The sequence below is a fragment of the Thermobia domestica genome, chromosome 8 (assembly GCF_964235325.1).
Source record: "Thermobia domestica chromosome 8, izTheDome1.hap1.1, whole genome shotgun sequence".
Taxonomy (NCBI): Eukaryota; Metazoa; Arthropoda; class Insecta; order Zygentoma; family Lepismatidae; genus Thermobia; species Thermobia domestica.
This window is the reverse complement of record NC_137461.1, coordinates 193,570,355-193,596,828: the sequence shown is the minus strand read 5'-3', so window position 1 is coordinate 193,596,828 and position 26,474 is coordinate 193,570,355. Positions and strand designations below refer to the sequence as shown.

General features: G+C 36.0%; 1 protein-coding gene across 3 annotated transcripts in view; it reads right to left on the bottom strand.

The window, feature by feature from the left end:
- The window catches only part of LOC145693400 (putative multidrug resistance-associated protein lethal(2)03659), a 309,144-nt gene that overhangs the window by 101,813 nt on the left and 180,857 nt on the right, over positions 1-26,474 (bottom strand). For all 3 annotated transcript variants that reach the window (XM_081769366.1, XM_081769367.1, XM_081769368.1), the window contains exons 11-12: positions 9,841-10,118; positions 7,981-8,164 (exon numbers count right to left, since the gene is read on the bottom strand). In XM_081769366.1, coding sequence (XP_081625492.1) covers positions 7,981-8,164; positions 9,841-10,118 — 462 coding nt within the window. The remainder of the gene's footprint in view (positions 1-7,980; positions 8,165-9,840; positions 10,119-26,474) is intronic.

Genomic DNA, 26,474 nt, shown 5'->3' with positions numbered 1-26,474 from the left:
ACAATGGAAACTCAATATTGTTAAAAATTAAAGAGAACAATGACAATACCATTATCAAAGTGCTTTCAAAAACAGTTAAATTGTTGATATCAACTCGATCTTTCCCGAAACGTCCTCTGCCTTCCACATCTCCAAATCCTTAGTACTTTCTTCTCCAAGTTCATATTTGCATTTGGACTGCTGTACTCCCTGTTGAGAACTGGAAAACCAGAATTGGTTTTCATCAAGGTTAACATAACAAGGCTCAATTGAATTGGCTAACGGTTTGATTCTCATGATATTTGGGGCGTAAATGTATGCAAAATCTCTTTAACTTTATTTCCAAAATTTCAGTACTGTTAGTGTACTAGACGCTGTCAGAAATTGTAAAAGAAAAATGTCTTCCAACTCCTTACCGCTGGGTAACGTACCCATAATAGTGGCTACGTTCCCTCGTTGAATGACCATGCTAATGCGTTGAATTAGAAAATATTTAGCTCTACTGTCTCCTGATTTAATAGATATACGTTTGCCGATTTCGTTAATAAATTTAGCGCCTTCTTGATCCCAGGAACCACCAGATTCAATTGCTATTGCTACAAACTAGTACTTACCTAGGAAGTTAACATATTTATTTTTTCCTTTTGCTCTTCTTTTAGCGATAAGCCCTGCTTTTGTTGATAGAGATTGAAGATTGGAGGGGGCATAAGTGTCTGAGCAAGTGAAATCCCAAATCAACGCCTTTCCTTGCTTTCATGGCACTAATGTCATACAATCCGGCCTTTTTCCGTCTGAACGGCTGCAACCAATTGGTTCTCCCACTGCTGGCACCCCTGCAGATGTTAAGGCTCTCAAAATGATGTCATTCTTGTTCGAATGGCGTGAATGTCTGCCGGCACTGCTTTTGCATGGTAGACCGTGTAGATCTCTTTTTATCTACGAGAACGCTGCAACTTGGACTATGGTATGGCTCGCATATATTTGCTCCTAGTCGAAGGACGATGGATCCTCGGAAGCTTTCGTTGTCTAGGTGTAGGCCGAGAGAAGGTGAGGGTAGTGCTTGAAGCCATGCATCGTTTTCAGTTGACATTACAGCAAGAAGCCTGGCCTTGTCTTCGATGTTATTAGAAATCTGTAATAATGAATCTAAATGGTAATTTACGATGGGCTCGTCCCAGACCGACTGATTATTTTGACTTTCAGAAGCCGGGGGTCTGACCGAACTAAATTCGACCATTTAACTATGCAGTCCAGCACATCGGAGTTAGTGACTTTTTCGTCCTCCCTCTGTAGGAGGATTCCGATCAGTTGTCTTGAAAAAGGCTAGAAAAGACGGGATAGCCAAATCTGTTGCGCGACGGATTTTAAGACCTCCGTTTCTAACTGGTAATGATGCTTGTAGCCATGTTTCATCACTGAGGGTACAATTCCGAACATTCTCCAATCCTGTTTTAAGAGCGTTATCTAAATTCTCCAGTAGATTACACTAGTTAACAACGGTTTTGTTACATAAAAGGAAATACCTGTTCTTAAAGGAACCTTTTGCGCTGAATTCGAATATGCACTCGGTTTTTCTCCATCACGTACGATTTTCCCGTAACAGAGGGATTTTCGGGAAAATCCCTCAAAAATTTCCCTTTTCGTTTATTTTACACCCCAAGAACTTGTCCCTTTGCATATACTAACATAGAAATTATACCTAAGTATACTTTGATTCATATTTAACAAACCCTCCAAGTTTCGTAATAATCGCTTTATTCTTTCTAGAGAAATAAATATGTTTGTATGTATACTGTGTGTACTGTTTATTGCACCTTATAGTAATGCTTTCAGATCTCTTAAGTTGAGGTAAAACGTTTTGCTTTATTACCACAAACACATATATAAAATATAATACAATATAATTTACAAGTGTGACAATTTAAAATAAACAATAATACAAATGTACTGTACCAAAAGGTCATGAAAAGACAATCAAAACTATCACAATATATGAAACTTCCATTGGGTTACAAAAACGTACACTACTTCCATCTTTTGTAAGAAATGTTGCATTCTCTAACAAGACCCCAACAATAGTCCCCCATCATTGAAGGATACCATCGTCCCTGGTACCTTTTCTCCATTGCCATTATATCTTGGTCGAATCTTTCCCCCTGTTCGTCGCTGAGAGCACCTAGGTTAGCAGGAAAGAAGCTGAGGTGGGAGTGCAAAAAGTGGATTTCTAAAGACATCCTACAACCCAACTCTTTGTATTTCTGTATCATGTCCTGTACGATTTCTGTGTAACTCTCAGCTTTGTTATTGCCCAGAAAGTTGCGCACAACACACTTAAATGCTGTCCAGGCAGCTAGCTCAGCACTGTTTAACTTGCTGTCAAAGCTATCATCAAGCATTAATTTCCTAATTTGGGGACCAACAAACACTCCCGCTGAAATCTTAGCATCACTCAGGTTAGGGAACTTATCTCGCAAATACTTGAAACCTCCACCAGATGTGTCCATGGCTTTGACAAAGTTTTTCATAAGTCCTAACTTGATATGAAGTGGCGGTAGTAATATCTTATTAGGATCTACCAAAGGAGCGTATTTGACGTTGCATTCTCCAGGTACGTAATTCACTCTAGGTTCCCATTCCTTCACTTCATAATGTTTGTCATCAGCTCGGCTATCCCATAAACATAAAAAACATTGGTACTTCGTGTAACCGCACTGCAGTCCTAATAAAATACCAACTACCTTGAGATCACAACATATTTGCCAACAATGGTCCTTGTAATTTATAAGATTTAGCAAAGTTGACATAGTGTCATAGGATTCCTTAATCTTCACTGAGTGCGCAAGTGGTATAGAAGGTTTTTTATTTCCATTATGTAAAAGGACAGCTTTAAGGCTGACCTTTGACGCGTCGATAAATAACCTCCATTCTTCTGGAACGTAAGGAATTCCTAGCTCCGCCATTAACCCATTTATATCCGTACATACGCACACATTATCTTGCATTGAGAAATAGCTTGAAAATTGAACATGCCTTTTCCTGTACACTGATATGTTCGTTTCTGCATCCAATAAGTTCCACTGCTGGAGCCTTGATCCCAGAAGTTCCGCCTCTTGTTTTGTCAGGTGCAAATCACGGACTAGGTCATTAAGTTCACATTGCCGGATGAAATGTTGCTCGCGAACACAGTCACGGATGAACGTTGGATCCTTGGATGTACATGTTGATGTCGATGGTTCATCAAGGTCATGATCATCATCAGAGTCTTTTGGCCATATCTCTTCCCAGTTGGTAGGGGGCTCGGGAAGTGGAAGTTCATCCCCGTGCGGAATAGGTCTAATTGCGGATTTAACGTTGGGATAACTTATTGTGTATTTGCTTTTTTTAGAATGTCCCTTAACTACTGTGAGACAAAAATAACAATCATCCAGATGGTTGGTGGGTTCTCTCCACACCATTGGTACCGCAAATTTCATGAACCTCCGTTTCCCTTTGGCCCATGCAAGTAAAGTGACGTAGCACGACGCACAAATTATGTTGGGTGCCCAAGTTTTGTCCTGATCTCCCATACGACATCCGAAATATATATAATATGCTAGTTTCACCGATGGCGTAATGGATCTACACTGTCCTTTAACTACAAACTGGCCACACACATAACAAAAACTATTTGGTGAGTTAACACACGAACGCCGTCCTCTTGACGCCATTGTACTGATCACAAACTAAACTTCTGGTCTTAGTTGGGTACAATGCCGTTAAGATCAAACATGAAAGCACTCTTAGCAGTAAAGACAACTTTGAAAGTGAAGTAGTGTTAAACCACACGTCAATATAAAAATGTACAAAACTCCCTCACCAGGTGTCAAGAACACAAGAAAGAAAGAAATGCGCGGGGGAGGGGGGAAACGATACCGTAGTGGAAAATTCAGACTGCATTAGTTCATTGTTGTCAACAATGAGTCTGTATTCCATTCTTTCTTTCTTTTGCATTCTGTTACATTTGATAACAAATATTGATAACCATTTCATGAACAAAACGAAAAAACTTGGAAAATTGTATATATATGTATTAAGATATACATATACTGTACGTTTAAAAAATATATACGTTGGAAGTACATTCTATTTTTATACACGTTTCTAATTTACAGAGAGCAATACAAGTGTGTTGTTGACTATTGTAAATATTCATTTTTATGTTTGTGTTTGTAGTAATAAAGCAAATCGTTTTTACCCCAACTCAGGAGATCTGAAAGCATTACTATCAGGTGCAATAAACAGTGCACACAGTATACATACAAATATATTTATTTCTCTAGAAGAAACACAGCGATTTTTACGAAACTTTTAGGGTTTAGTAAATATAAATCAAGGTATACTTAGGTATAATTTCTGACTCAGTTTCTCCATCTATAGTGCCGTCGTCTAAATTCCAATGTTGAGCTCAGTATTAATATTTCTAATTATATACTGAAGAGTTAAAGCAAATAGAGCACGACCTAGTGGATCTCCCTGTTGAACTTCACGTTGCGAAAGGATAATATTATCTCGTATAAAAAGATAGTTTGTGAGTAGCTCTGATACATGGATGGAAAAAAAGAAGGGAAGTGGTTTTAACTGAAGAGAGCACTGAATCTTGGCTAATTTCGTTGAAGGTATTTTTGAAGTTTATTTTGAGTAGGGCTTTAGCTTGAGGGTGATGAAAGGAATAAAACATTCGTGCTGTATGGACCGCAATTTCAGCTCTGTAAGGCACACAGACTCCTAGTTGGTGTAGGGATAGTATGTCAATTAATGATTCTCGCATTCTGGAGCATATGCTTTTAGATGTGAGTCGTCTCCACACATTTTCTACTGCTACTGGTCTATGCCACCACTTTTCTTCTTAAGCGCAATGAGTGAAGCGCCGACAAAATAGGACTTATCAAGGCTGGGAATTTTCCTGAAACTATCAGATTTAATACTCCGCTTATTGAGCTGATTAATTTCTCTTTCGTCTCGGAGATTATCTATTCCGCCTTCTGAACCCGTCGGGAAAGATTTAAGTGCTTTGATAAGTTCTGATGCTGTTGCTTTAGTAACAGTAATGAATGTCTCGAAAGGTTCAGGAGAGTTCAATGAATGAGTGTGAGCAGGATATTTTTCTCTAAGAGATTCCAGCACTGATTTATCAGGAATAGTTAAAATATCATCGGAAGATAACAATCTCACTGCTCTTCGTATGTTTTCCTCCGCCATTTGTGTTCGATGGTCATGATATTAAATGGGTTGAATGTTGGTGGTTGACGAGATTTGTATGTATGCATAAAGTGGGTTCATAAAGCATTTCTATCAGATTCTGACCAAGTCCTGACTCTATGCTTTACCCAGGATGTGAGGTTGGTGACTTTTTCGGAGTGTGGTGGGACACAGAGTACTACATAGTTAGTTCTCATTATCTTTCGTAGTACGTCTAGAAGTGATTCTGCTACGGGCAATCTAACTCCTCAAGGAACTCGGCGAAAAACTGGAATGTTGGTTTCTAAATAAGTGATATTAATCACAAGCCTTAGATAGAAAATCTTCAGAATTGAAATCCATGCCTTCAAAAATTATTTTACTGGATGATGATTTGTTATTAAAATGTTTATGGTGGCAACTGGGTTTGTGAATAGCTAAATCTCTCTGACAGAAAAAAAATGTCTGTTGCAGGAAGAACATGATACACTATTGGGTACATCCGAGCTAACGTCTGTATTTGCGTTTGGGATTACGTTGGATTACTTTTTTTTATCAGGCTCATCCATATTATTTTGGTCAATTATCTGCGTTTATTTACATGTTGAACTATCGCTCATTTAAGATCTCGAACTTATAAACAACACCAATCGTCATTTCTGTTTTTCATTTGTAGCACTGTTATCATTGAACCGATTTAAAAACGGTTTTCACTAAACTCGTCTTCGAAACATTGTGAACACTTTTGTATCAAATCCACTCTCCTAGAGGAAACACTCTACCCGAAATGATTGCTCTAACACTGTAATCATTCTCATGTATCGATATTTGACAATAGAAACAACTATTTTAAATGAGAAGTCCAAACTCCGAATTTTATGTCTCTCACCTTACGAGATTTCGAGATATGGGCATCTTATTATAATAATTGTGATCCTCATCCCTTGTTTCTTCTAATCCCTTTTTTCCCTTCTAGGTAAACTCTTTAGTATAAAAACGTGTCTCATTATTTTAAATTAGCAGTCCATATCAATTTTCATGTCTATGATATTCGGAGATTCCGAGATATGAAAATTTTAATATAATGATCGCCATCTCTACTCCCCCTTCCTCGTCGAGTTTCCAAAAGCCCTTCTTTAACCCTTTAATGGGGAAGCATTGATAGCATTACCATTAAAATATTTAATTTGCTTTTATGGTTGAACCATGTCTTCCTGATCATAATTTCGTAATCTTTAAAGTACTTTTGTACTTTGGTTACAAAATACAGGGTGTTTATTTCAAAACAACACTGCCATAAAATAGGTCTTATGTGAAGTTGCTGAGCAGCATTGCCCTATTATGGTAAAATATCATAAGAATACTCTCAGTAATTACCAACAGTTTCGTTTAAATATTTTCCTACAGAGCAAGAAAACCACAAATAAAACCAAAATAAAAAAAGAACTTTCGCGGAACGTAGAAGATAATGCTTCTACAATACGAAATTTCACTGTCCCCCGTTGACGAAGATTAGAAGTATCTAAAGAAGCAACCCGCAAATCATGCATATGAATATTGTATGAAAGCAATAATGCCAAATAAATGATCACTGAAGTTGTAATTCGTGCGGATAACGCAATAGAATGCGATGTTGCTTGAGAGCAACACTGCCCAATAAAGGATAAATGATACCTTACGTCACAATTCCCATGCGCTGTCCAATTTTTTTCGAGTTTCTAGTTTAAGTAGTATCACCTAGGTTTTGATGAGTCAGACAGTCAGCACCCAGAACTTCTATATAAAGAGATGTTTCATGTTTATTAGAGTTTGATTTTGTTTATATTTCTTTATTGCATGATTAAGTTACACACACACACACACACATATATGTATATATATTCCTATACTTTAAATTAAAAATTAAACTGATATATATATATATATATATATATATATATATATATATATATATATATATATGTATATATATATATATATATATATATATATATATATATATATATATATATATATATATATATATATATATACAGCAGTTTAATTTTTAATTTAAAGTATAGGAATATTTACATGTATTTTGCTAAATATGTAAATATTCTGGTTTTCATATCCATTTATCAAATGTTATTTTAAGAAATTAAATAAATCGTAACGGTAGGACTTGTATTATGATTTCATCTAATCAAAACGAACTTCCACAAAAGGTCATTATTTGGGGTTAAGAACTTGAGTTCTAGTGGCCTATCATTTTTTTTTTTAATTTGTTATTTCCCAGCCATCCGATCAGGATTTAATAATGTTGCTTGAAATGTGAGCATTTTATTTAAAATTAAATGTATATTTTTAAAGTCTATTGTCACAGTGTACGTGGCAGTATCAGTCAGTATCGGTGGCAGTAATTAAATATAAGTTATGAATATGGAATTCTCGATAAAGTAATTGTTTTATACGAAATATTTTTAAATGTTTTGAAATGAGGGGATAAGCGAAACAGTGGTCTAACCCACATTTTTTAAAATGGAGAAAAATCAAGTTGAACTTAAACACGTTTGGGTTTTTGAACAATATATATATACAATGTATGACACCTTCAACCACTTGTGGCTGCTTTTGGAATATTGTACAAAAAACACATGTGTTTAACTTTAACTTGATTTTTCTTCATTTTTAAAAAAATGTGGGTTAGACCACTGTTGCGCTCATCCCCTCAAATATACAATGACTACTTAAATACATTTACATATCTGACCTAATTATCTGTTAGAATGTTTCAGAACTAACCTTAACGATAATAATTATCTTGTTTGCATGTTTCATATACTGAAGTTCGTTAGTGATTAATATACAAGTCTTTCTATAGAGATAAGTCTTAACGCATTTCATAAATATTTGTTTCGCATCCGTTGGATCCAGTTTGGAAAAGGGTTCATCTAGCAAATAAACATCAGCCTCTCGATACAACGCCCTGAACAAATAGAATAGTAATTAATTGGCTTATACTTTACACCATTATTTAACAAAACTAAAAATTATTTTACACGTTGCAGATTCTAGAAAAAGTAATTTCATTTGTATGAAACTTTATAATCATCTTTCCTCTTACAATAGTCATGAATTATCAAAATGATAATGATATTTCAAACTAGATTGATGAGGCCCTCTAAGTATTAGCCTTCGATTTTGCTGTTATTTTATATATGTTCAATAACGCTTCGAAACCTTTTCTAAAAGGCACGAACTTCCCCTAAAAAAAGTCATGGACCTTATAAATGAAAATTAATTTTGTTTCTCATCTTTGAGTCTTGATTTCCTGTGTCGTTGCCAGTATTTGCTACACTTAAGTACTTAGGTTTACATCACATATTCGTATTAAGTTGCACATCTTTACTTATCTGAACATTATTTCTTTATGATTATGTAGAACATTTTGTGCTACAATGGGACTACAAAGAACGGTATCTGCTATATGACTTTACCACTACTTACTTCACCTCTAGATTGAATCCAGAACACCGTGTACTGAAAATGCTGTGTTCACCGTTTTAGCCGCTCAACTGAGCAGGAACGTTTATATATTTACATAAATATATAGTATCTTTCAGAAATACTTGTGAACGACCTTCAAGTAATATACACTTATATGAACATTTGTAAAACAGAATATCCTACACTTTCCTTAATATTTCAGAAGCAATCCGAAATTACAAGAAATAATCCTGAAATATAAGTCAAGATTATGCATACCAAGCTACATTAAGTACAGGACGATTCTACTATATTTTCATGCTTCTTTTAAGGAGTGAGAATAGAATAATTCCGTGAATTTCAAGAAGAGAATGAGAAGCACAGGCTCGAAAACAAATTATTTATTTGATCGTAGGATAAGTAGTGGGTTTGTTTGATTTATTTCACTCATTAGTTAGGTTTGTAAGTGTTTTTACAAGATGGAAAAGAAAGTGTTTTAAATTATGAACGAAATAAAATATACTAATGTTTCCTTTGATTATTGATTTAATTTACTTTGATATTTTAGTCTACAATGAAGTTCCAACCATCCGGACTAGTAAGTTCTATGCGTAATAAAGGTAGATGAGACAATCATATAAAAGAGTTTTTGGAAGAAAAATCTCTCTAAAATTGCTTCTAATGTGCAAGTGAATATTCGGGTTCTCTTAGAATGTGAATAGAGAAATACAATATGTATCTCTGAAATTGGTAAAATACCAATCTATAATTATCCAAGTATGGAATTCAAAAATTCCGAATAAATATAACGTCTATTTAAATAAGAACTTAAAGGAAACGTTTTTACAAACGAATATGAACAGTTCGTATTCCAATACGTCTTTCTTAATACATACATACACACACTCACACACACACACACACACACATATATATATATATATATATATATACTGTATATATACATTAGTTTCCTGGTAACTATCCGGATAAATGTCTATCCGGTGACTGGAATTCAGATAGTTGGAGTTTTAATATATGCTGTCGTTCCATACAAAATAAATTGAGAAAATAAGAAAAAACATGCTGCAATTCGTTGTCTGTTTTTGGCTATTTTTCTTTTCAGTCAGAGGCCCATAATTGCTCAGTGCCTTAAACCTTAAACTTAATGATTACCTGGCCAAGTTAATTTTGGACTTTTCATGATCAGATAATTCAGTAGCTGTTTTGGTTAGATAATCTTCATCCAATCCATGTGAACCACCATTTAAAGTGCACAATTTGTATGTCTCGAAGAACCTCCTCCAGTTCATAGGAAGTCCAAAAGTAATATTCTCTTTAACTGATCCTGCAAATACCCAAGGAACTTGGGAAGCATATGACACAGATCCCATTACTTCCACAGATCCTTTCATAATAATCATTTCCTTTAGTATCAAGTGCAACAAAGACGACTGAAAAATCAAAATTGGAAACACCTGAATAAGTATGGATCTACCATAGCATGCGATTTTAAAATATTCATTATGACTTTAAAATTTGTCTATTGCTTTTGATTTTATGAAAAAGATCTTCCAAAATGTTTCAAAATTATTGTTAGTTATCAGAAGGGGGAAAAACGTTTTCTTATTTAATTATACTATCTCTATTTATCACTTACTGAACCGATAGCAACAATCTAGAATCATATACAGAATGGAGTTTCTGTGTATCTTTTGTAGCAAAAATTAATAATTGCAATAATTTACTTTAAAAAGACTCTTCTGCATTCGAATTAATAGGCATTTGTTTGTTTGTCTGTAAGTGTGTGTGTCTTTAGATTTAGGATTTAGATTTCTGGGCTTTCAGCATCTATGGCTATTTAGCCCGTCACGTTTGAGGGATGACATCCCTCGGCGAGCACACAATCCGGGGAAAGGGAAGGAAGAAAGGATTTGGGGTAGGAAGAAAACGGCCTGGGACCTATAAGTTAGGTACCACCCCGGAATTTGCCTGGTGTGGATGAGGAAAACCCAGGAAAACCTCATTCAGGGTGGTTGGCCTGAAAAACCGTTTAAACTTTCTCGGAGTTATTTCACTTTCACTCTTGTAAACTTAATGCGATTTTAATGACAGTTGGTATTTAGTTTTCCCCAACCTTCCGAAATAACCATATTGTTTGGGGTTGAAACCCGGAAAGAATAACGGGGAGAGGAAGGGAAATTCGCTTAACATTACAAATTGGTAGTTATTCATCCAAACAATTTTCCAGTCTAAACTACGTAAAGATCATTCGGTTTTCAGAAAACTCTTTGTATACTTCCTTTAAGCAACCAATCAACCCCATTAGTTGCGAATGAAATCAGTTAAGGATAAGATGGTGAAATGGGAGAAAGTTTCTCAGGATTTGAAATGCTCGTTACAAGTAGTGTATGGTTCACTCTCACGAGAGGTCTGTGAAGTTGGCCTACCCAAATTAGCTTGCCCACTTTTATCTACATGAGCCGTTAGTTCCTCGTTAGTTCCCTTAGTATTTACAAACATTCCGTTAGTTCCACAATTTTATACAAATTATACACTAAAACAATGGGTAGGCCGACTTCACATGTAAAGTTGGCGTACCCAACAAGCTTTCTCATATTTTTCGGCATAAATCGTTAGTTCCTCGTTAGTTCCCGTTAGTTCTTACAAAACTTCCGTTAGTTCCACAATTTTCAAGAAATTATACGCAAAAACCAATGGGTATGCCAATTTCATATCTGAAGTTGGCGTACGCGACAGGCTTTCTAACATTTTTCATCATAAATCGTTAGTTCCTGGTCATTTCCCGTTCGTTTTCACAAAAGTTCCGTTAGTTCCGCGATTTTATACAAATTAGAGCATAAACAAAATGTTTGGATAGGCTAACTTCACATTTGAAGTTGGCGTATCCAACAAGCTTTTCCACATTTTTCGACACGAATCGTTACTTCCTCGTTAGTTCCAGTTAGTTCTTGCAAAAGTTCCGTTACTTCCGCGATTTTATACAAATTAGAGCGTAAAGAAAATGTTCGGGTAGACCAACTTCGCATGTGAAGTTGGTGTACTCAACAAGCTTTTCCACATTTTTCGGAATAAATCGTTAGTTACTCGTTAGTTCTTACAAAAGTTCCGTTAGTTCCGCGATTTTAAAGAAATTATATACGAAAACCAATGAGTAGGCGAACTTTCCATGTGAATTTGCGTACCCAACAAGGTTTCTCAGATTCTTCGACATCAATCGTTAGTTCACGTTAGTTCTTACTAAAGTTTCGTTAGTTCCTCGATTTTATACAAATTAGAGAATGAATAAAAATGTGTGTGTGTGTGTGTGAGTTAACTTCCCATGTGAAGTTGACATACACAACAAGCTTTCTCAGATTGTTAGACATCAATCGCTAGTTCCTCGTTAGTTCCCGTTAGTTCTTACAAAAGTTCCGTTAGTTCCGCGATTTTAAAGAAATTATACAGAAAACCAATGATTAGGCCAACTTCACATGTGAAGTCGGCGTACCCAATAAGCTCTCCCATATATTTCGGCATAAATCGCTAGTACCTCATTAGTTCTCGTTAGTTCTTACAGAATTTCCGTAAGTTCCGCAATTTCATACAAATTAGAGCATAAATATAATTTATGCATAGGCTAACTTCACATGTGAAGTTGGCGTACCCAACAACCTTTCCCACATTTTTCCACATGAATCGTTAGTTCCCATTAGTTCTTACTAAAGTTTCGTTAGTTCCTCAATTTTATACAAATTAGAGCATAAATAAAAATGTGGGGGTAGGCTAACTTCACATGTGAAGTTTGGGTCAACAATTTTTTTAGAGATTTCTCAACATGAATCGTTAGTTCAAGTTAGTTCTTACAAAAAGTTCCGTCAATTTCGCTATATTATGAAAATTAGAGAATAAGTAAAGTTAGTGGATAGACTGACTTGATATGTTAAGCTGGTGTGCCCAATCAACTTAAACACATTTTACTACGTGATTCGTTAGTTCTTCTATAAATCCCCTTAGTTCTTACCAAAGTTCCATTAGTTCCGCGATTGTATACACATTAGAGTATAAACAAACATTGGTGGGTATGCTAACTCTACATGTTGGCGTACCAAAGAAACTTACGCAGGTTTCTCGATATGAGTCGCTAGTTATTAAAGTTACGTTAGTTCCGTGATTTTGTGCAAAGTCAGTCAGTACGTTAGTTCTTACAAAAGTTACGTTAGCTGAACTTTTGGCCGGAGACGGTATGAAGGTAATGGTTCAAGTCTCTGTAAGGGAAGAGCCATATATGAGGGTATTGTGGTTCGTTTACCTGTGGGTTACTGTTTGTGTAAACTTATTAATGGTATCGGGTTTGATCCCTGAACGTTCTTGTACTGATTTGTGAAAGAAAACAGACTCTTGGACTGGATGATACCAACCTCAAGGAAACATTAACCAACTAAGAACAAAAGTGGTGAAAGTTGGGATTTGAACCATGGACTACTGTCATTAAGTTCATACCGTGTTCGTGGTAACTCCCAGTATTTACCCCAGCTGAATCAGTTGATTGTTCCCAATAGTGGTTACCCAGTTTACGGTCACAAATTAAGGGAACGTTGGGTCTGATATATATGTTCCTCACATTCCATTAAGGATTATACCAACTGTAGCACTGCGGAAACTGTAAACGTAATGAAATATACACATCCACAATACTTATCCTCTGACACAAAATATTATTGTGCAACATGCACAATTTCACATATTTATTGTGATTACTTGCGTATGAATTAACATTCACAAAACATATATTTAATAGTATATTTCAAGCCTTTTACTTACTATAGACACTTCACATTTTACAGACACTAAAATTTTTTCAGAGTATCGCAATTTGGCCCCGTATAGCGCTGACAACCGAATACCGATGTATGCGCGCGCGTATTTCCGGTAACGAAAGTCGAATAACCGAAAGGCATAAACGCTATTCACTGGAGATGAGGAATTTATGCACTGTTTGTTAAAATGTTTTCATTCCTCCCGTATGCTGGTTCCATCCTCCATTTTAGTTAACGCAGACTACTTTATTTCGTCGTTTGGTACATTTTCATAGACAATTGGAACTTTCGACACACTTTAACATTAAAACTTTTTGTAAATCATTTTTTATACTAAAGACTTGATGATTACGTGGATTAGATCCATTAGGTTGAAAATTTCCATGTCACTATGATTATAAAAGAAAAATAAAGTGGGAGTGAAGTGGTATGATGCGTTCTCTTTAGTTGCTGGAATCCCACTCCTCGCGCCCTGTGTGAGTATTACTCTCTTCTCGCACAATGGACGAATATAGATACACTATTAGAACGAAAGATAGTTCCCACAAAGCACTTAGTTTTTAGGTAGTTGCTTCACTAATAACAAATGATTGATTAATTAATACATTATTGAAAGCACATTAACCGAATTGAAACACATGGCAATATGAATAATCACTATTTATCACAAAATATGCAAATTATAGCATATAGTCCGCTGCTGCCTTTTTGCCTCGCAATTCAGCTTGCGTAGGAGGAGGTAAAAAGCTAAGCTGAGCCGAATTCTTCTTTAAAATTAGGCTATACGAAGAGAGAAATTGTTGAGCAACCACACATGTATAGAAAAATTTATAAGCGAGAAACTTCGCAGCTTTGTGATTCCAAGAATTTGTTCTCGGTACGCACTGATTCTACGAAATACTCTTCCATATATGAGGGTTGTTTAAAGGGTGTATAACGATTACGTTATAACGGGTTATAGGACTTTTGATATTTTGACTTCAAAATTGATGCCATTCGATTTTACACGTCTTACTTAGTCTACACACTAAATTTCAACTTGCGCAAGTGAAGGGATCCAAAGTTATGGGGGTCAAGATTTTGCCATAAAAATAGGGGATTTTTTGGAAAATAGTGTTCGAGAGCGGATTATATTATTACTTTCTGCAGACGAAAACCAAGCCAATTGTATAATTATGTTTATTGTTTGTGGGGAAGGAAGAAATTAGATTTCTGGGCTGTCTTTATGTTTGGCCATTTAGCCTGTCACGTATATGAGGGATGACGTCCTTCGGCAGTTACACTGTTCGATGAAAGGAAAGGAGGAATGGGTTGAGGAAGTAAGGAAGCGGCTTGGGACCTGTATGTTAGGCACCATCCGGGCAATTGCCCTGATGTGAATGAGGGAAACACAGAAAAAGGTTCACTAGATGGTCGCCTGAAAAAGCTGTTATACTTTTTCGACCGAGTGTTCCCACCGGGAATCGAACCCGGGATGGCTCGCACCAAAGACGATAGCGTTAGCCACTACCCTACGCGGGGCCACTTTTATCTTTTGTGTACTATCGGATCCACATATTACATTTCACTCTTTCAGTGTTTTCTTTTGTTGGAATAAGATTATATTTTGCAAGGAATTCAATTGCATCTTCTTCATTCTTGAAATAATAATTGAAATTGGCTTCATCATTGAAATTGGCTTCTAGCTCTCCCAACCTTTCCATTTTTGGAAAAAAGTATAATGAAAATAGAGCGTGGTCGGTATATGATTTCTCTCAGAATGTATTGGTTTTGTACAATCACGCGAACAACAATAGCTTTAAACAGTCGCGTTGTCAAATCTATACATTATCAAAGCGGCGTTGTCAAATCGTGAACTTATTTTCTGTTCAAATTTATAAGCTGAATATTATACCAGTTTGCAAAATGTTCCCTCATAACTTATGACCGGGTTTAATTTGCGCGATTCAAAATTTCAAGTGAAAAAATCAAAAGTCCTAAAAAACGTATCTTTTTGGAGAAAAATTTGGCCCCACATAACTTTGGATCCCTTCACTCGCGCAAGTTGAAATTTAGTGTGTAAACTAAGTAAGACGTGTAGAGTCGAATGGCAATAAATTTGAAGTCAAAATATCAAAAGTCCTATATACCCCTAAATTTTTGGCAAAATTTTGACCCCCCATAACTTTGGATCCCTTCAATTGCGCAGGTTGAAATTTAGTATATAGACTAAGTAAGACGTGTAGAATCGAATTGCATCGATTCTGAAGTCAAAATGTCAAGTCTTATAACCCTCTATATTTTTCGCAAAATTTTGACCACCATAACTTTGGATCCCTTCAGTTGCGCAAGGTGAAATTTAGTGTGTAGACTAAATAAGGTGTAGAATCGAATAGCATCAATTTTGAAGTCAAAATATCAAAAGTCCTATAACCCGTCTCTCACCGTACTACTTGTAAGAACTAACGTGAACTAACGAGGAACTAACGATTCGTGTCGAGAAATCTGGGAAAACTTGTTGACCCAAACTTCACATTTGAAGTTAGCCTATCCATAAATTATATCCATACCCTCACATTTTTATTTATGTTCTAATTTGTAACAATCGCGGAACTAACGGAACTTTTGTAAGAACTAACGGGAACTAACGATGAACTAACGACTCATGTAGATAAAAGTGGGTCAGCTAATTTGGGTAGGCCAAATTCACAAATGGCAAGCCGGATTAGTCTTCGAAGCTATATTAAATCGTGTTGAGAGTTCGACAATTACGGCTGAAGTAGAAGCAAATAAAGTTGTAACAATTGAATACACTGTAACAGGAGTAAATACTATAATAAACCTTGTATAAGCTGAGAGTAGAATTAATAATGTAATAAGAGTAGCATTGACACATTTTATTCTCTTGAACATCCTTTTGTTTTTTGTTAATAATTTCTGAAGTTTTAATATAGTATCCTCAATTAACGCAATTAGATTCTGTCGTGGAATGTTATGTGAAATATTCATTTTATTAAATGATTTTTTTATTATCATAAAAATTTACGAACCAAATAAATCTAATAAACATATGATTGATTACATTTTCTCAATCATCTTATTTTTCTGTACATCGTATTGAGAGTCCTTCTTACCAATCATAACAACATAACAAATTGTTTTATCTGGAATATCGCTTTAAAATAAACAGTCAATTTCAAATTAGTTATACACTTACAGTTACTGATTTATGTTTGCTTTATTAATTACAAACATTTGTCTATTTTCTAAAAACTATTTTGGATAGTAATACCTCTCAGTGTTTCCAATTGTAACCCTCTTATATATGATATAGATTTCTTGATCTATCAGATATTTGTTTTTCGAAATCCAAGTTCAAAGACTCTAAAGGAAAACATTCATTTCTAGAAATACGAAAAATGATATTCTGGACTTAACAATGATGAAAATAGCTTGAATCTCTTTCTTGATTATCATTCCTATCACTTTGAGAAAAGACAATTACGAAATTAGGTATATCAAATTCAGTTGAGTTAAATTGCGTGGTTAGATCGAATTCTAAATATTTGCCGGTAACTGTATCCTGTCAACATTGATATGTGTTGAAGGAAACAGGAATCTTACCTTCCTTTAACACGTTAGATGTTAGCAAGGTAGCATAGTTAGGTTCATAATTAACAACAGGCATTCTCAACTCCATATTTGTAATCTAAACTTTTCCTGGATATGATTGATCATTCTCATATGTTCCATCCTATTTCTTGGTTTTCCAAATAGCAAATGCATTACCATCAGAACCACTTCTTTTAAATGCATATTTTAATTCTTCATTCCACATAATAAAATATCTTTATAATGAGAACAAAATTCTGGCAAGTCTTAGCAAAAACAATATCTCTTCATCCCTTTTCCTCAAAGTAATTCATTTCCATCCACATTCATCATAAAATTTTCTTCTGGTTTTTAAATAGTAGATGTATTTACTGCTATGGAAGTTAAATCAGGATAATATATCATATCCAATATCTGCCCATGCTTACTAACTTATATTTGGGAAAAGAAATGTGGAATTATTAATACTAATATTTTGACCAGATGTGTATTCTCCATCGGCTTCTCTTCCATGTATTTCAAAAGTTACATACATATCAGCATAATAAGAATGAATAAAACCAACTCCAACATCAATATCAAACTCAATAGACCTGTTTGGTTTAGTTAAATTCTTCATTGTCTTTTGATTAGGCTTAAAAATCTTTCATTTATATGACTCTATTTTATCCATACTTATTACAAAGGAAACTATTTTATACTCCAACTTAAATATACTTTCTATAAACCTTATTCTTTCTTTTTAGTTTGCTAATAATTTATGGAAAACTATATCCATCTGTAAACATTTTTAACACTGTAATACATAAATGTCCACAAATTATCTCGTTAGAATGTTGTATACGATTGCTAATGTATTCTATATTATTATGACCAAGATATTTTATGAGTGATTTTGGCGGATTACCTCCGAATGAATCAAACACATAATTTCTATTTCTTTCTTTCCTATAACAAATCCAATCGGTTAATATATTTCAGATGTATCACAATTAACAATACTACACTCATTCTTCTTTGGCTCTTTAGATAATTTATCACTCATAAATACACATCTAAAGTTTCTTACCTTAAGCTTTTAACAAGATGTATTAGATCAAAGTTGCTTAAAGATTTAATTTCTTCTTTTTCTTTTCTCTTTTCGCTTTACGCTTTTTGCAAGCTCACCACCTTGTTTCTCTTTCATTGCTAAGTTATGTCTCTTTTGTTCTACTAATTCCTTTTTATTCTTTTTAACATCATCTACCGTCTTGGCTACAGCAGCAGCAGAACCAAGAGCTATTAAAGCTAAAATGGTTGGAATACTAAATATAAAACCCCCATAATGATTATTTGTCTTCGTTCCTTTGTTTATTTTCTTAACTTGTGGTATAGGAAGAGTTAAAGATATACATTGCCCTTTACTTAGTTTCCCTCTTTCTTTGATTTGTTTCTTGATTAAAATGTGATCAATATTTAAGTCTTTAAGTTCCTCGTTAGGAATTGTAAATGTAAAACTACTCAACTTAATATATATTTATTATAAAATTTTACAAAAATATTTCCATAAAAATTAAACATAATACATATTTAAAAACTAAAATACTTATAAACCTAAACACAAATATATATTTAAACACCTAAATACTTATAAACCTAAACCAAACCTTAATTTTGTATTCATCGCTAATGCAGTTCCTAAAGCTGGTAAACGTTATGTTATCAAATTTGCATCTTTAGCAAAAGCTTTTTCATATGCTTTACTTTCTAATTCCTTGTCTGCAATATGTCTAGAAGCTCTATCTCTATTATCTCTGTAGTAAATTTCATGTCCTCCACAAGCTTCATCTAATGGGTTCATCGATTGTCATTACTTTTCTCATCGTCGATATTAAATACCAACTGGATTTCGGTGGGATTGCACGCTTTTGGTCTAGCACCGCAATAAAAACTTCTAGTGCGGTTTTCAGGCTTGTTGAACTTGAAATCCATTGGGAACTGAGCGTGGAAAACAAACGAGGAACAATCTTTAAAAGATGATCTTTTGCGGAGCTAAATTTAACTGAACAAGTAAAGAGATTTTTAAATAGATCTCGCTTTTCTCTCATCGTGCTAGGGACAGTCTCAACGCTGGACACGTTCTGATCTATTCTTTGCTCTCTATAGCCTCTCTTGAAATCCTTCAGAGCTCTGCAGTCATAAAACGAAATTAGATTAATTTCCTCCTTAGGAATATCACTCACATTCATGATTTTTCCGACTTGGTCCATTATTTTAATATGTCTAGTGTCACTAGCATAGTCCAGAGGAAACTTTATTTACATGCTCAGTCCCCTCGAAATTTTGATCCTCTTTGTAACCTGTCTTGATTCTCGACAAAAAAAATCCACCCGGTGTGTCTTACCTTTTCTATATGTGAGAACCAATGGAAATCTTGAGATCTAGCCAACCACCTGCTCACCATAGTTGGAACCTTGCTGGCTTTGAAGAGTGGAATCAATGAAGCGTGATCAGTGTAGACATACACATAAGGGGAATGTATTAGATACAACTCAAGCCTCTCTAAGGCGAGCAGTACTGAGAGGAGTTCATAGTGGTGCTATATCTACTTTCGGATTCAGTTAAGCGTTTCGATCCTAACAATACAACATAGAAGTCGCCCTTCTTATCCTTCTGCCCGAGAAGATAGTCACCGGCTATTTCAGAGGCGTCGACAAGGAGAACCCATCTTTGGTACCGTCAGTTCACAGTTCTTAACAATCGCATCCTTTAGCTCTTGGAGGGCCTGGTCCTGTTGTGGCCCCCAGGACCACCTGACTCCTTTTTTCAATAGTGACCTTATCGGACCGCAGATTTGTGCCATATCTCTAACATGGTTTCGAAAATACTGAGCGAAACCGAGGGTCCTCTGTAATTGCTTGACATTCTTGGGGGGTTGCAGTTCTCACCATTGTAAGGTTCTGAGCTGTACATGACACTTTGCCAGGTGTCACACGGAAACAGAGGAAATCTATCTTATCAGAGAATAGCACCGCATTTGACGGGCTGAGACTTATATTCGTATCCGCCATTCTTCTCAGAAGTTGCTCCATTGTGTCCAATAAATCCTTCCGTGATTCACCTATAACTGTGAGATCATCATAATAGACTATTTTTGGAATAATACAGCTCGCCCAAGACAATCTACTCAATTTGGGAGTGTAAGGAAGTGTATGAGAGTGTAAGGCATAAATTTCAATCCATATGGAGCTCGTATACACTGGAAAATCCCAAACGGGGTAAGAAATCTGGTATATTTTTACTACTCTCCTCCAAATTGATTTGAGCATAACTGTAGGACATGTCGAAACCAGAGAATAGCTTCCCTTTCCCCAAGTAGGATAGCGCCTCGTTAATGTTCAGGATCCCCCAATTTCATGTTTCGTAACTGAGTTTAAATATCTACAATGAAGGACTAGTTTCCATTTACCAGATCTCTTTTTATGTAAAATGGGATTACTAAGATACTTTGTAGAGCTCCTTTCGATCATTTTTTTATCTAACATTTCCTGCAGCAATTGTCCCAGAATTCTCTTCTTATCTTCCGACATTGGCCTTTATCACGTCGAGAAAGGCCGAGGACCACTCAGCTCAATTTTGTGTTCTAGAACGCTAGTTTCCCCAGGATCCTCATAAAAATTTTTTCGTACTTATAGAGGAGATCACTTAATTTTTCGTGAAGGTCTTCGGGAAGCTTGACGCCTTTCATCATTTTTTTCAATGACATTATCTTCATCCGAGCAATTAATTTCTCTAGTTTCTAGCGTCTCAGAGTAATCAAATTCCCTCAAAAAGGAATTCCCCTACTCGGAATTTCCCATCCGAAAGAACTGAATTTTATTATTATTTTAGATGAAATAGGAAAGTATCTGCCCATGATAATAGACCTTGAAAAAGCCACGAATAATATGGAATTTCTGCTTTAACTGGAATCCAAAAAAATCCAGAGGAACAACCATAAATCAAATTGTCTTTGTTCCTCCTCTGGCAAACCTCACATTTACAGAATGATCATGTAATTTTATTCCTAGCCTTGACCATCTTTTCGCAATCTCTACATCTACAGCCCACAGCGAGCTACCCATATCAAAATACAATTGATAATTATCATTTAAAATTGAAGAATTCATTAATAGCGGCCTCGGGGAAATGGAACCTTTGCCCCTCTCGGCAGCGCCATTCTCGTTTTTTGAATTAGTCTTCTTAACTTGGCTAGCTTTGGTTTTCTTATTTTAAAAAAATCATTTTTGCTGTGGTCTGGGAAAAGTTCTTTTTAATCTTGTATTCCTCTTGAAGATGACTTTTTCCTGTTCGCAGGTCTTGAATTACGACGCGGACACTCTTGGGTGGACTGTCTGTCCTTTTCCCCTCCCTGACCTCTTTTCTTACCCCTACCCCTTCTCCGTCCTGTTTTATTGCCAAAGACCGCGGTAGGGGCGGGGATGGTCGATAGCATGTAGTTTTTAGCTAGAAGTTCCTCACTTTGGTCTGTCGGATAAACAAATTGTGTTCTTTCTTCTTCATTGTTAACACTGCGTTGGTCGCGCCCTCCACACTTACGTGAATGGTCGCGCGTTCTACTATTGTAGAACACCAGTATTTTTTTGTGTTGTTATGATTTTTAGCAACATTTTGTCTTGGGTATGTTAGTTATAGTATTATATATGTATTAAAATATGTTTAAATTATTTTAAAAATATTATTTTTGATTAATACAATAATATTGACAAAAATAAACATTTGATACATCTTATTTAAAATATAACAATGTTGAACAGGAGATGAAATAAATGTTTAGGTGTAAGTGTTGAAATAACAGCATACACTTTCTTCTATGATAGATCAGACATGTATATTGATGTACTTTTTCTGAATGATTGTCTACTCCAAGCAATAGTCACATACGCTTTCCTCATGGTCTGGACACACCCATTATATTCTATTAGTTTTTTCTTATTGACTTGGGATAACAACCACAATGGAAACATTTTCCTACCACGGATGTTACCTATGTCTTGTGGTAATGAAACAGCTTCGCTAAAGCTCAGCAGAAATCTTCCTCTGCCTCAAAGCTCTGTAGCAAGGATTTCATTGCTAAATGTTGGGTTATTGCTAGTTTTGGCAACTCAAAAAGCTAGATCCTGTAGGAAATTATTGCGTCTGACATTCTCATCGTTCTTGTTTCTGTAAATATATTTAGAGCATTAACACCAGCTATGTTCATGATCAATTCATCACCAATTAGGCATAAAAATTCAGCCTTGTGGACCAAGCCTAAGAAAACTTGGGAGTTCGTGCGTTTCGTGGCATTATGGGATCTACATACCAGGGAGAATGTTCTACATTTTTATCTTTACAATACAAAACGCACGTGTCTTGAGGGAAGGTTGTGTATTAGGACCCATGACTTCAACACTGGCTTGTACTGGTATGTTTTCTTCTTCTTCCATTATTTTGTCTCATACATCTTCGGTATCACTGCACTCAACTGTTTCTTCAACAAAATCTTCCTTATCCATGTCTTCAATCCCAAATACACTTTCACAGTCACTTTCTGCCTCTTCTAACCAAAGACGTGCCTGTTCTATGTCATACTCTGACATTTTAAATATATACATGCACGTATTCCGCAAAAATAACGTGAAAATGTAAAACGAAATAAATCACTAATACGAAACAAACTAGTACGCCAATAGTCGCGCGATCTACAATAGTAGAACACTAATGAAATCATGTTAACAAATTGGAGCAGGTGCAAGAACAAGCGCTGAAAATAGGCAAGAATGTACAGAAGGTTGGCGCAGAAAGGTACATAACCGCTCATGCTCGAATGTGTTGCCAATTGCTCAGGGTTGTAAAAATAAAACACCTGTTCTACAATAGTAGAACGCGCGACCACTGCAGTGTTAAACATCCGTGATCTGTTTGCCATATCCAAACTTATTTTTGCCTTTGTCAGGAGATCTTTACCAACGATCATTGGAGTTACAAGGCCGTCCAGCACGTAGAATAAGTTAGAGAATTTTCTTCTCTTGATGCAAATCTCTACAAATATCTTCCCCACAGTCTTTACTTCCACCATTGCTAGGCTTAGGGGCAAAGAATAAGATTCCAACCGGGCCCCTCTCCGTCTCCACTGATCCGCTACTCTCCTGTAGACGATGCTAATTTCAGATCCAGAATCAAGGTAAAAATAATAGCGTTCATGATGTATAAAACCATAAGAGGGTTCTTATTCCCCCATTCTCTCGTTTCAGTTTTCTCCTCGTTGTTACGCACTACGGCCGAGACGGGCTTTGAACCTGTGTTCTTTTTCTTTACAGCACAGTCCGCTGCTCGCTAATTCAATTCTTTGCAATTTTAACATCTTATGGCCCTTTTCGACTGGCTTTGCCCTCCAACGAGCTTCATATACTTTTGGTCTCCCCTTCGGGATCGTGCTGGATCGAGAGCGCTTAATGGCGCTATCGAATCTCCCGAAACCCCTGTTGCGTCCCTGTCTTTTGTAATCTGGGGACGAATATTCCTGACCTGCTGCCCGACCACTGGACAGTTCCATGTAAGACAATTCACCCAATAGAATGGACTGAATATGCAGGGACTCTTCCAACGCCTTAACGTTCTCAAATTCTCTTCCATAAAGGAATTGCCTAAAACGAGGATGCGTCTTAGAAATTACCCTTCTAATCTGATCCTTTTGAGATGGTACAGATTCTAACCTCTGAAAAAGCTCACTCATCTTTCTAAAAAGACGGACAGATTTTCGTCTGTATATTGAAGTCTATTGGCAATCATATTCTCAACTTCCTCGCCATAGTTGAAACTGAAAAACTCCTTCAAAAACGAGAGTCTGAAGGTCCCAAAAGACTCAAATAGCCTCTTAAATTCCCACCACCTGCGATCTGGGCCAAGGAGTAGCCTAGGTATTAGAATATCCAGCTGATCACTTTCGCCAATGTCCATCTGAGAAGCGTAGGACATGAGCGCATCTAGAAACTGAAAAGGATAATTATTTCATTCACCACAAAAAGCCGGAGGTTCTAACCTAACTTCCTCAAGACCGGATTTTTGGGAGCAACACCTTGTTTGAGAAGACCTATTTTCGGATCGAGTTTTTACTTTTCTGATAGCGTCTACTGCTATATCAGAATTAAGTTCGACGTTCCTTTCTATATCCAATAGGTTACGTACTGTTTCCTCTTCAATCGCTATGGTGTTCTGTTCTGACCGTTGAAGCGGCATGCTTCAATCTCAAAATTTCAGCCAAAATAGTCTCCCGATTCAAATCATGTTCCTCAGAAATCCCTAGGACCTCTCTAAGACTATTTACTTCAATATGAGAGTCCATCTTCGAAAAAGTGCACCTTCCTGATCTCAAAAACATAAACGTAAGAATCCAACGGAAAACTAAACAAAACTCCCAAGAGAGATAACTAAAAAAAACGACAAAACAAATAAAATCGCGGACGAGCTAACCCATTTTATGCCACCTCCAAGTTCGCCCCCCAATCACTAATCACCATTCTTCGTTTAATTGAAATATCCCGAGAACCGAACTTGCGGCCACAGAGTAAAACACGCTCATTTAGCCTCTGTGTGCAGCCAGGAGGAATAGCATAGCTGAATAAACAGAAAATAAATAAAATGGGCCCGCAAAGTATCTCTCTCTAAGGAATGTACTGAGATTGGTCTAGATGGAACAGATATAAACGAAGCTACAAACACACCAATAAACAACAAACAAATTCTAATAACCTTTATGGGAAGATTTAAAAAAAAGAAAGGAAAAAGCCCAAAGATTGATCTATAGCAAATCTTTATTCATACTAAGAGAAAAAAAATTGTTTCGGACCATTTATCTGGCAATAATGAATCCACCCCTTTTAGGAGAGAACCATTTATCACGCATATCCCCCATTACAAAAATCGGGAGAAGAATACTAAAGAATCGCGATTTTAACAAAATCATCATATTAGTTTAATTTCGCCTCCTTAGTAGGGCGTCAATCGGGACTTGAACCCCTATCCTCTCCTCTCTCTAAAGGAGTGACGTTGTCCAAAAAACAGTTATAAAAACGGTTCAGCAACTTATTTCGCATCCCCCTTCACACAACCCTCTTTCTGTGTGGTACAGTTTACAGACCAACAATTTCCATAGCCTCCCAGACTCTCTTTCTCTTAAAAGAGTCTTGGTCTGAGAATATGTCAGCCATCTTACTGCACCGTGTCAGTCTCCGGCCGCCTCTTTGACCGAGAAAAATAATAAGAATTCCAGAAAAAAGATTAAGTCCCCTCTTGGACATAACCCTAACCATCTACCTCTTTAGACGGCCGAGTTGGAATCCTCATCACCTATGATTATCCTGCTCTTATAGAGTAGTTACAGCCAACGGTCACCAGCCAGACGCTTGGTTTAAAATATTTTAAAATTAACGAAAAAAAATATAAAAAGGAAGATTAGCGTTCTTTTTTGTTTCTGGCTGTCCTCTAAGTGAGCTGTTAAAACAATCCTGTTTCGGAAAGAAGGAAAACTGCTGTTAGTTAACAATTACGCTCCATAAAACAAAATTATACTAAACCCAAAAATAAATATAGGTTATATGTACTGTAATAATAATTTACGCGGCCGGGATTTTGTCTAAATTTATATTAACCAGAAATACATAAGACATACACTGTTCAACAACGAAAATGTATGAACAAAATCAGCTAATTCTTATTGATTTTGTGGTGCTGATCACGAATTTGAAAGTTATTTTCGTATATTAGCTCTATTTTTCGTTTTACAGGCATGTCTAATAATAACGCTTTAAAAATAAATATATTCGCTTCGTTTGGGGTAAAATGTTACACTGATCCGGCAACACTGGAGAAACTATAGGAACACTTGGTTTCATTGTGTTCCTTATCTCAGTAGCGTTCTGCTATTGTTAGAAAAGACAGGTTTAGTGCAGTTATCAGCGTTTTGGGTGTGACGTTTGTGTGGTGCAGGACATAAAAATACAACTACAACTACGCAAAAATACTGGTATTTCGAATGTATATTTTTAAGTAGTTGTCGGAACTATTTCAGGTGACACTTTGAGGATTTCAATAAACAAAAATGCCGCGAAATTGTGTAAACAGTGCGGATAGCTTCTGCTACGTGTGTGGGGAAGTGAATTTTCCTCACAAACGCAGACTATAACACCACTAATAAGAAAAGCCTATCAATATTACTTTGGTTGTAAAATTGGAGACCAAGATAAATCTTGGGCACCCCACATTGTTTTTTTTTTTTTTTTTTTTTTTTTTTTTTTTTTTTTTTGTTTTAAGGCCTCCACATTCCCCTGCCGTTGCCAATTACTTTTGGACTTATTATAGGGCAGTCGCAACTTTGCC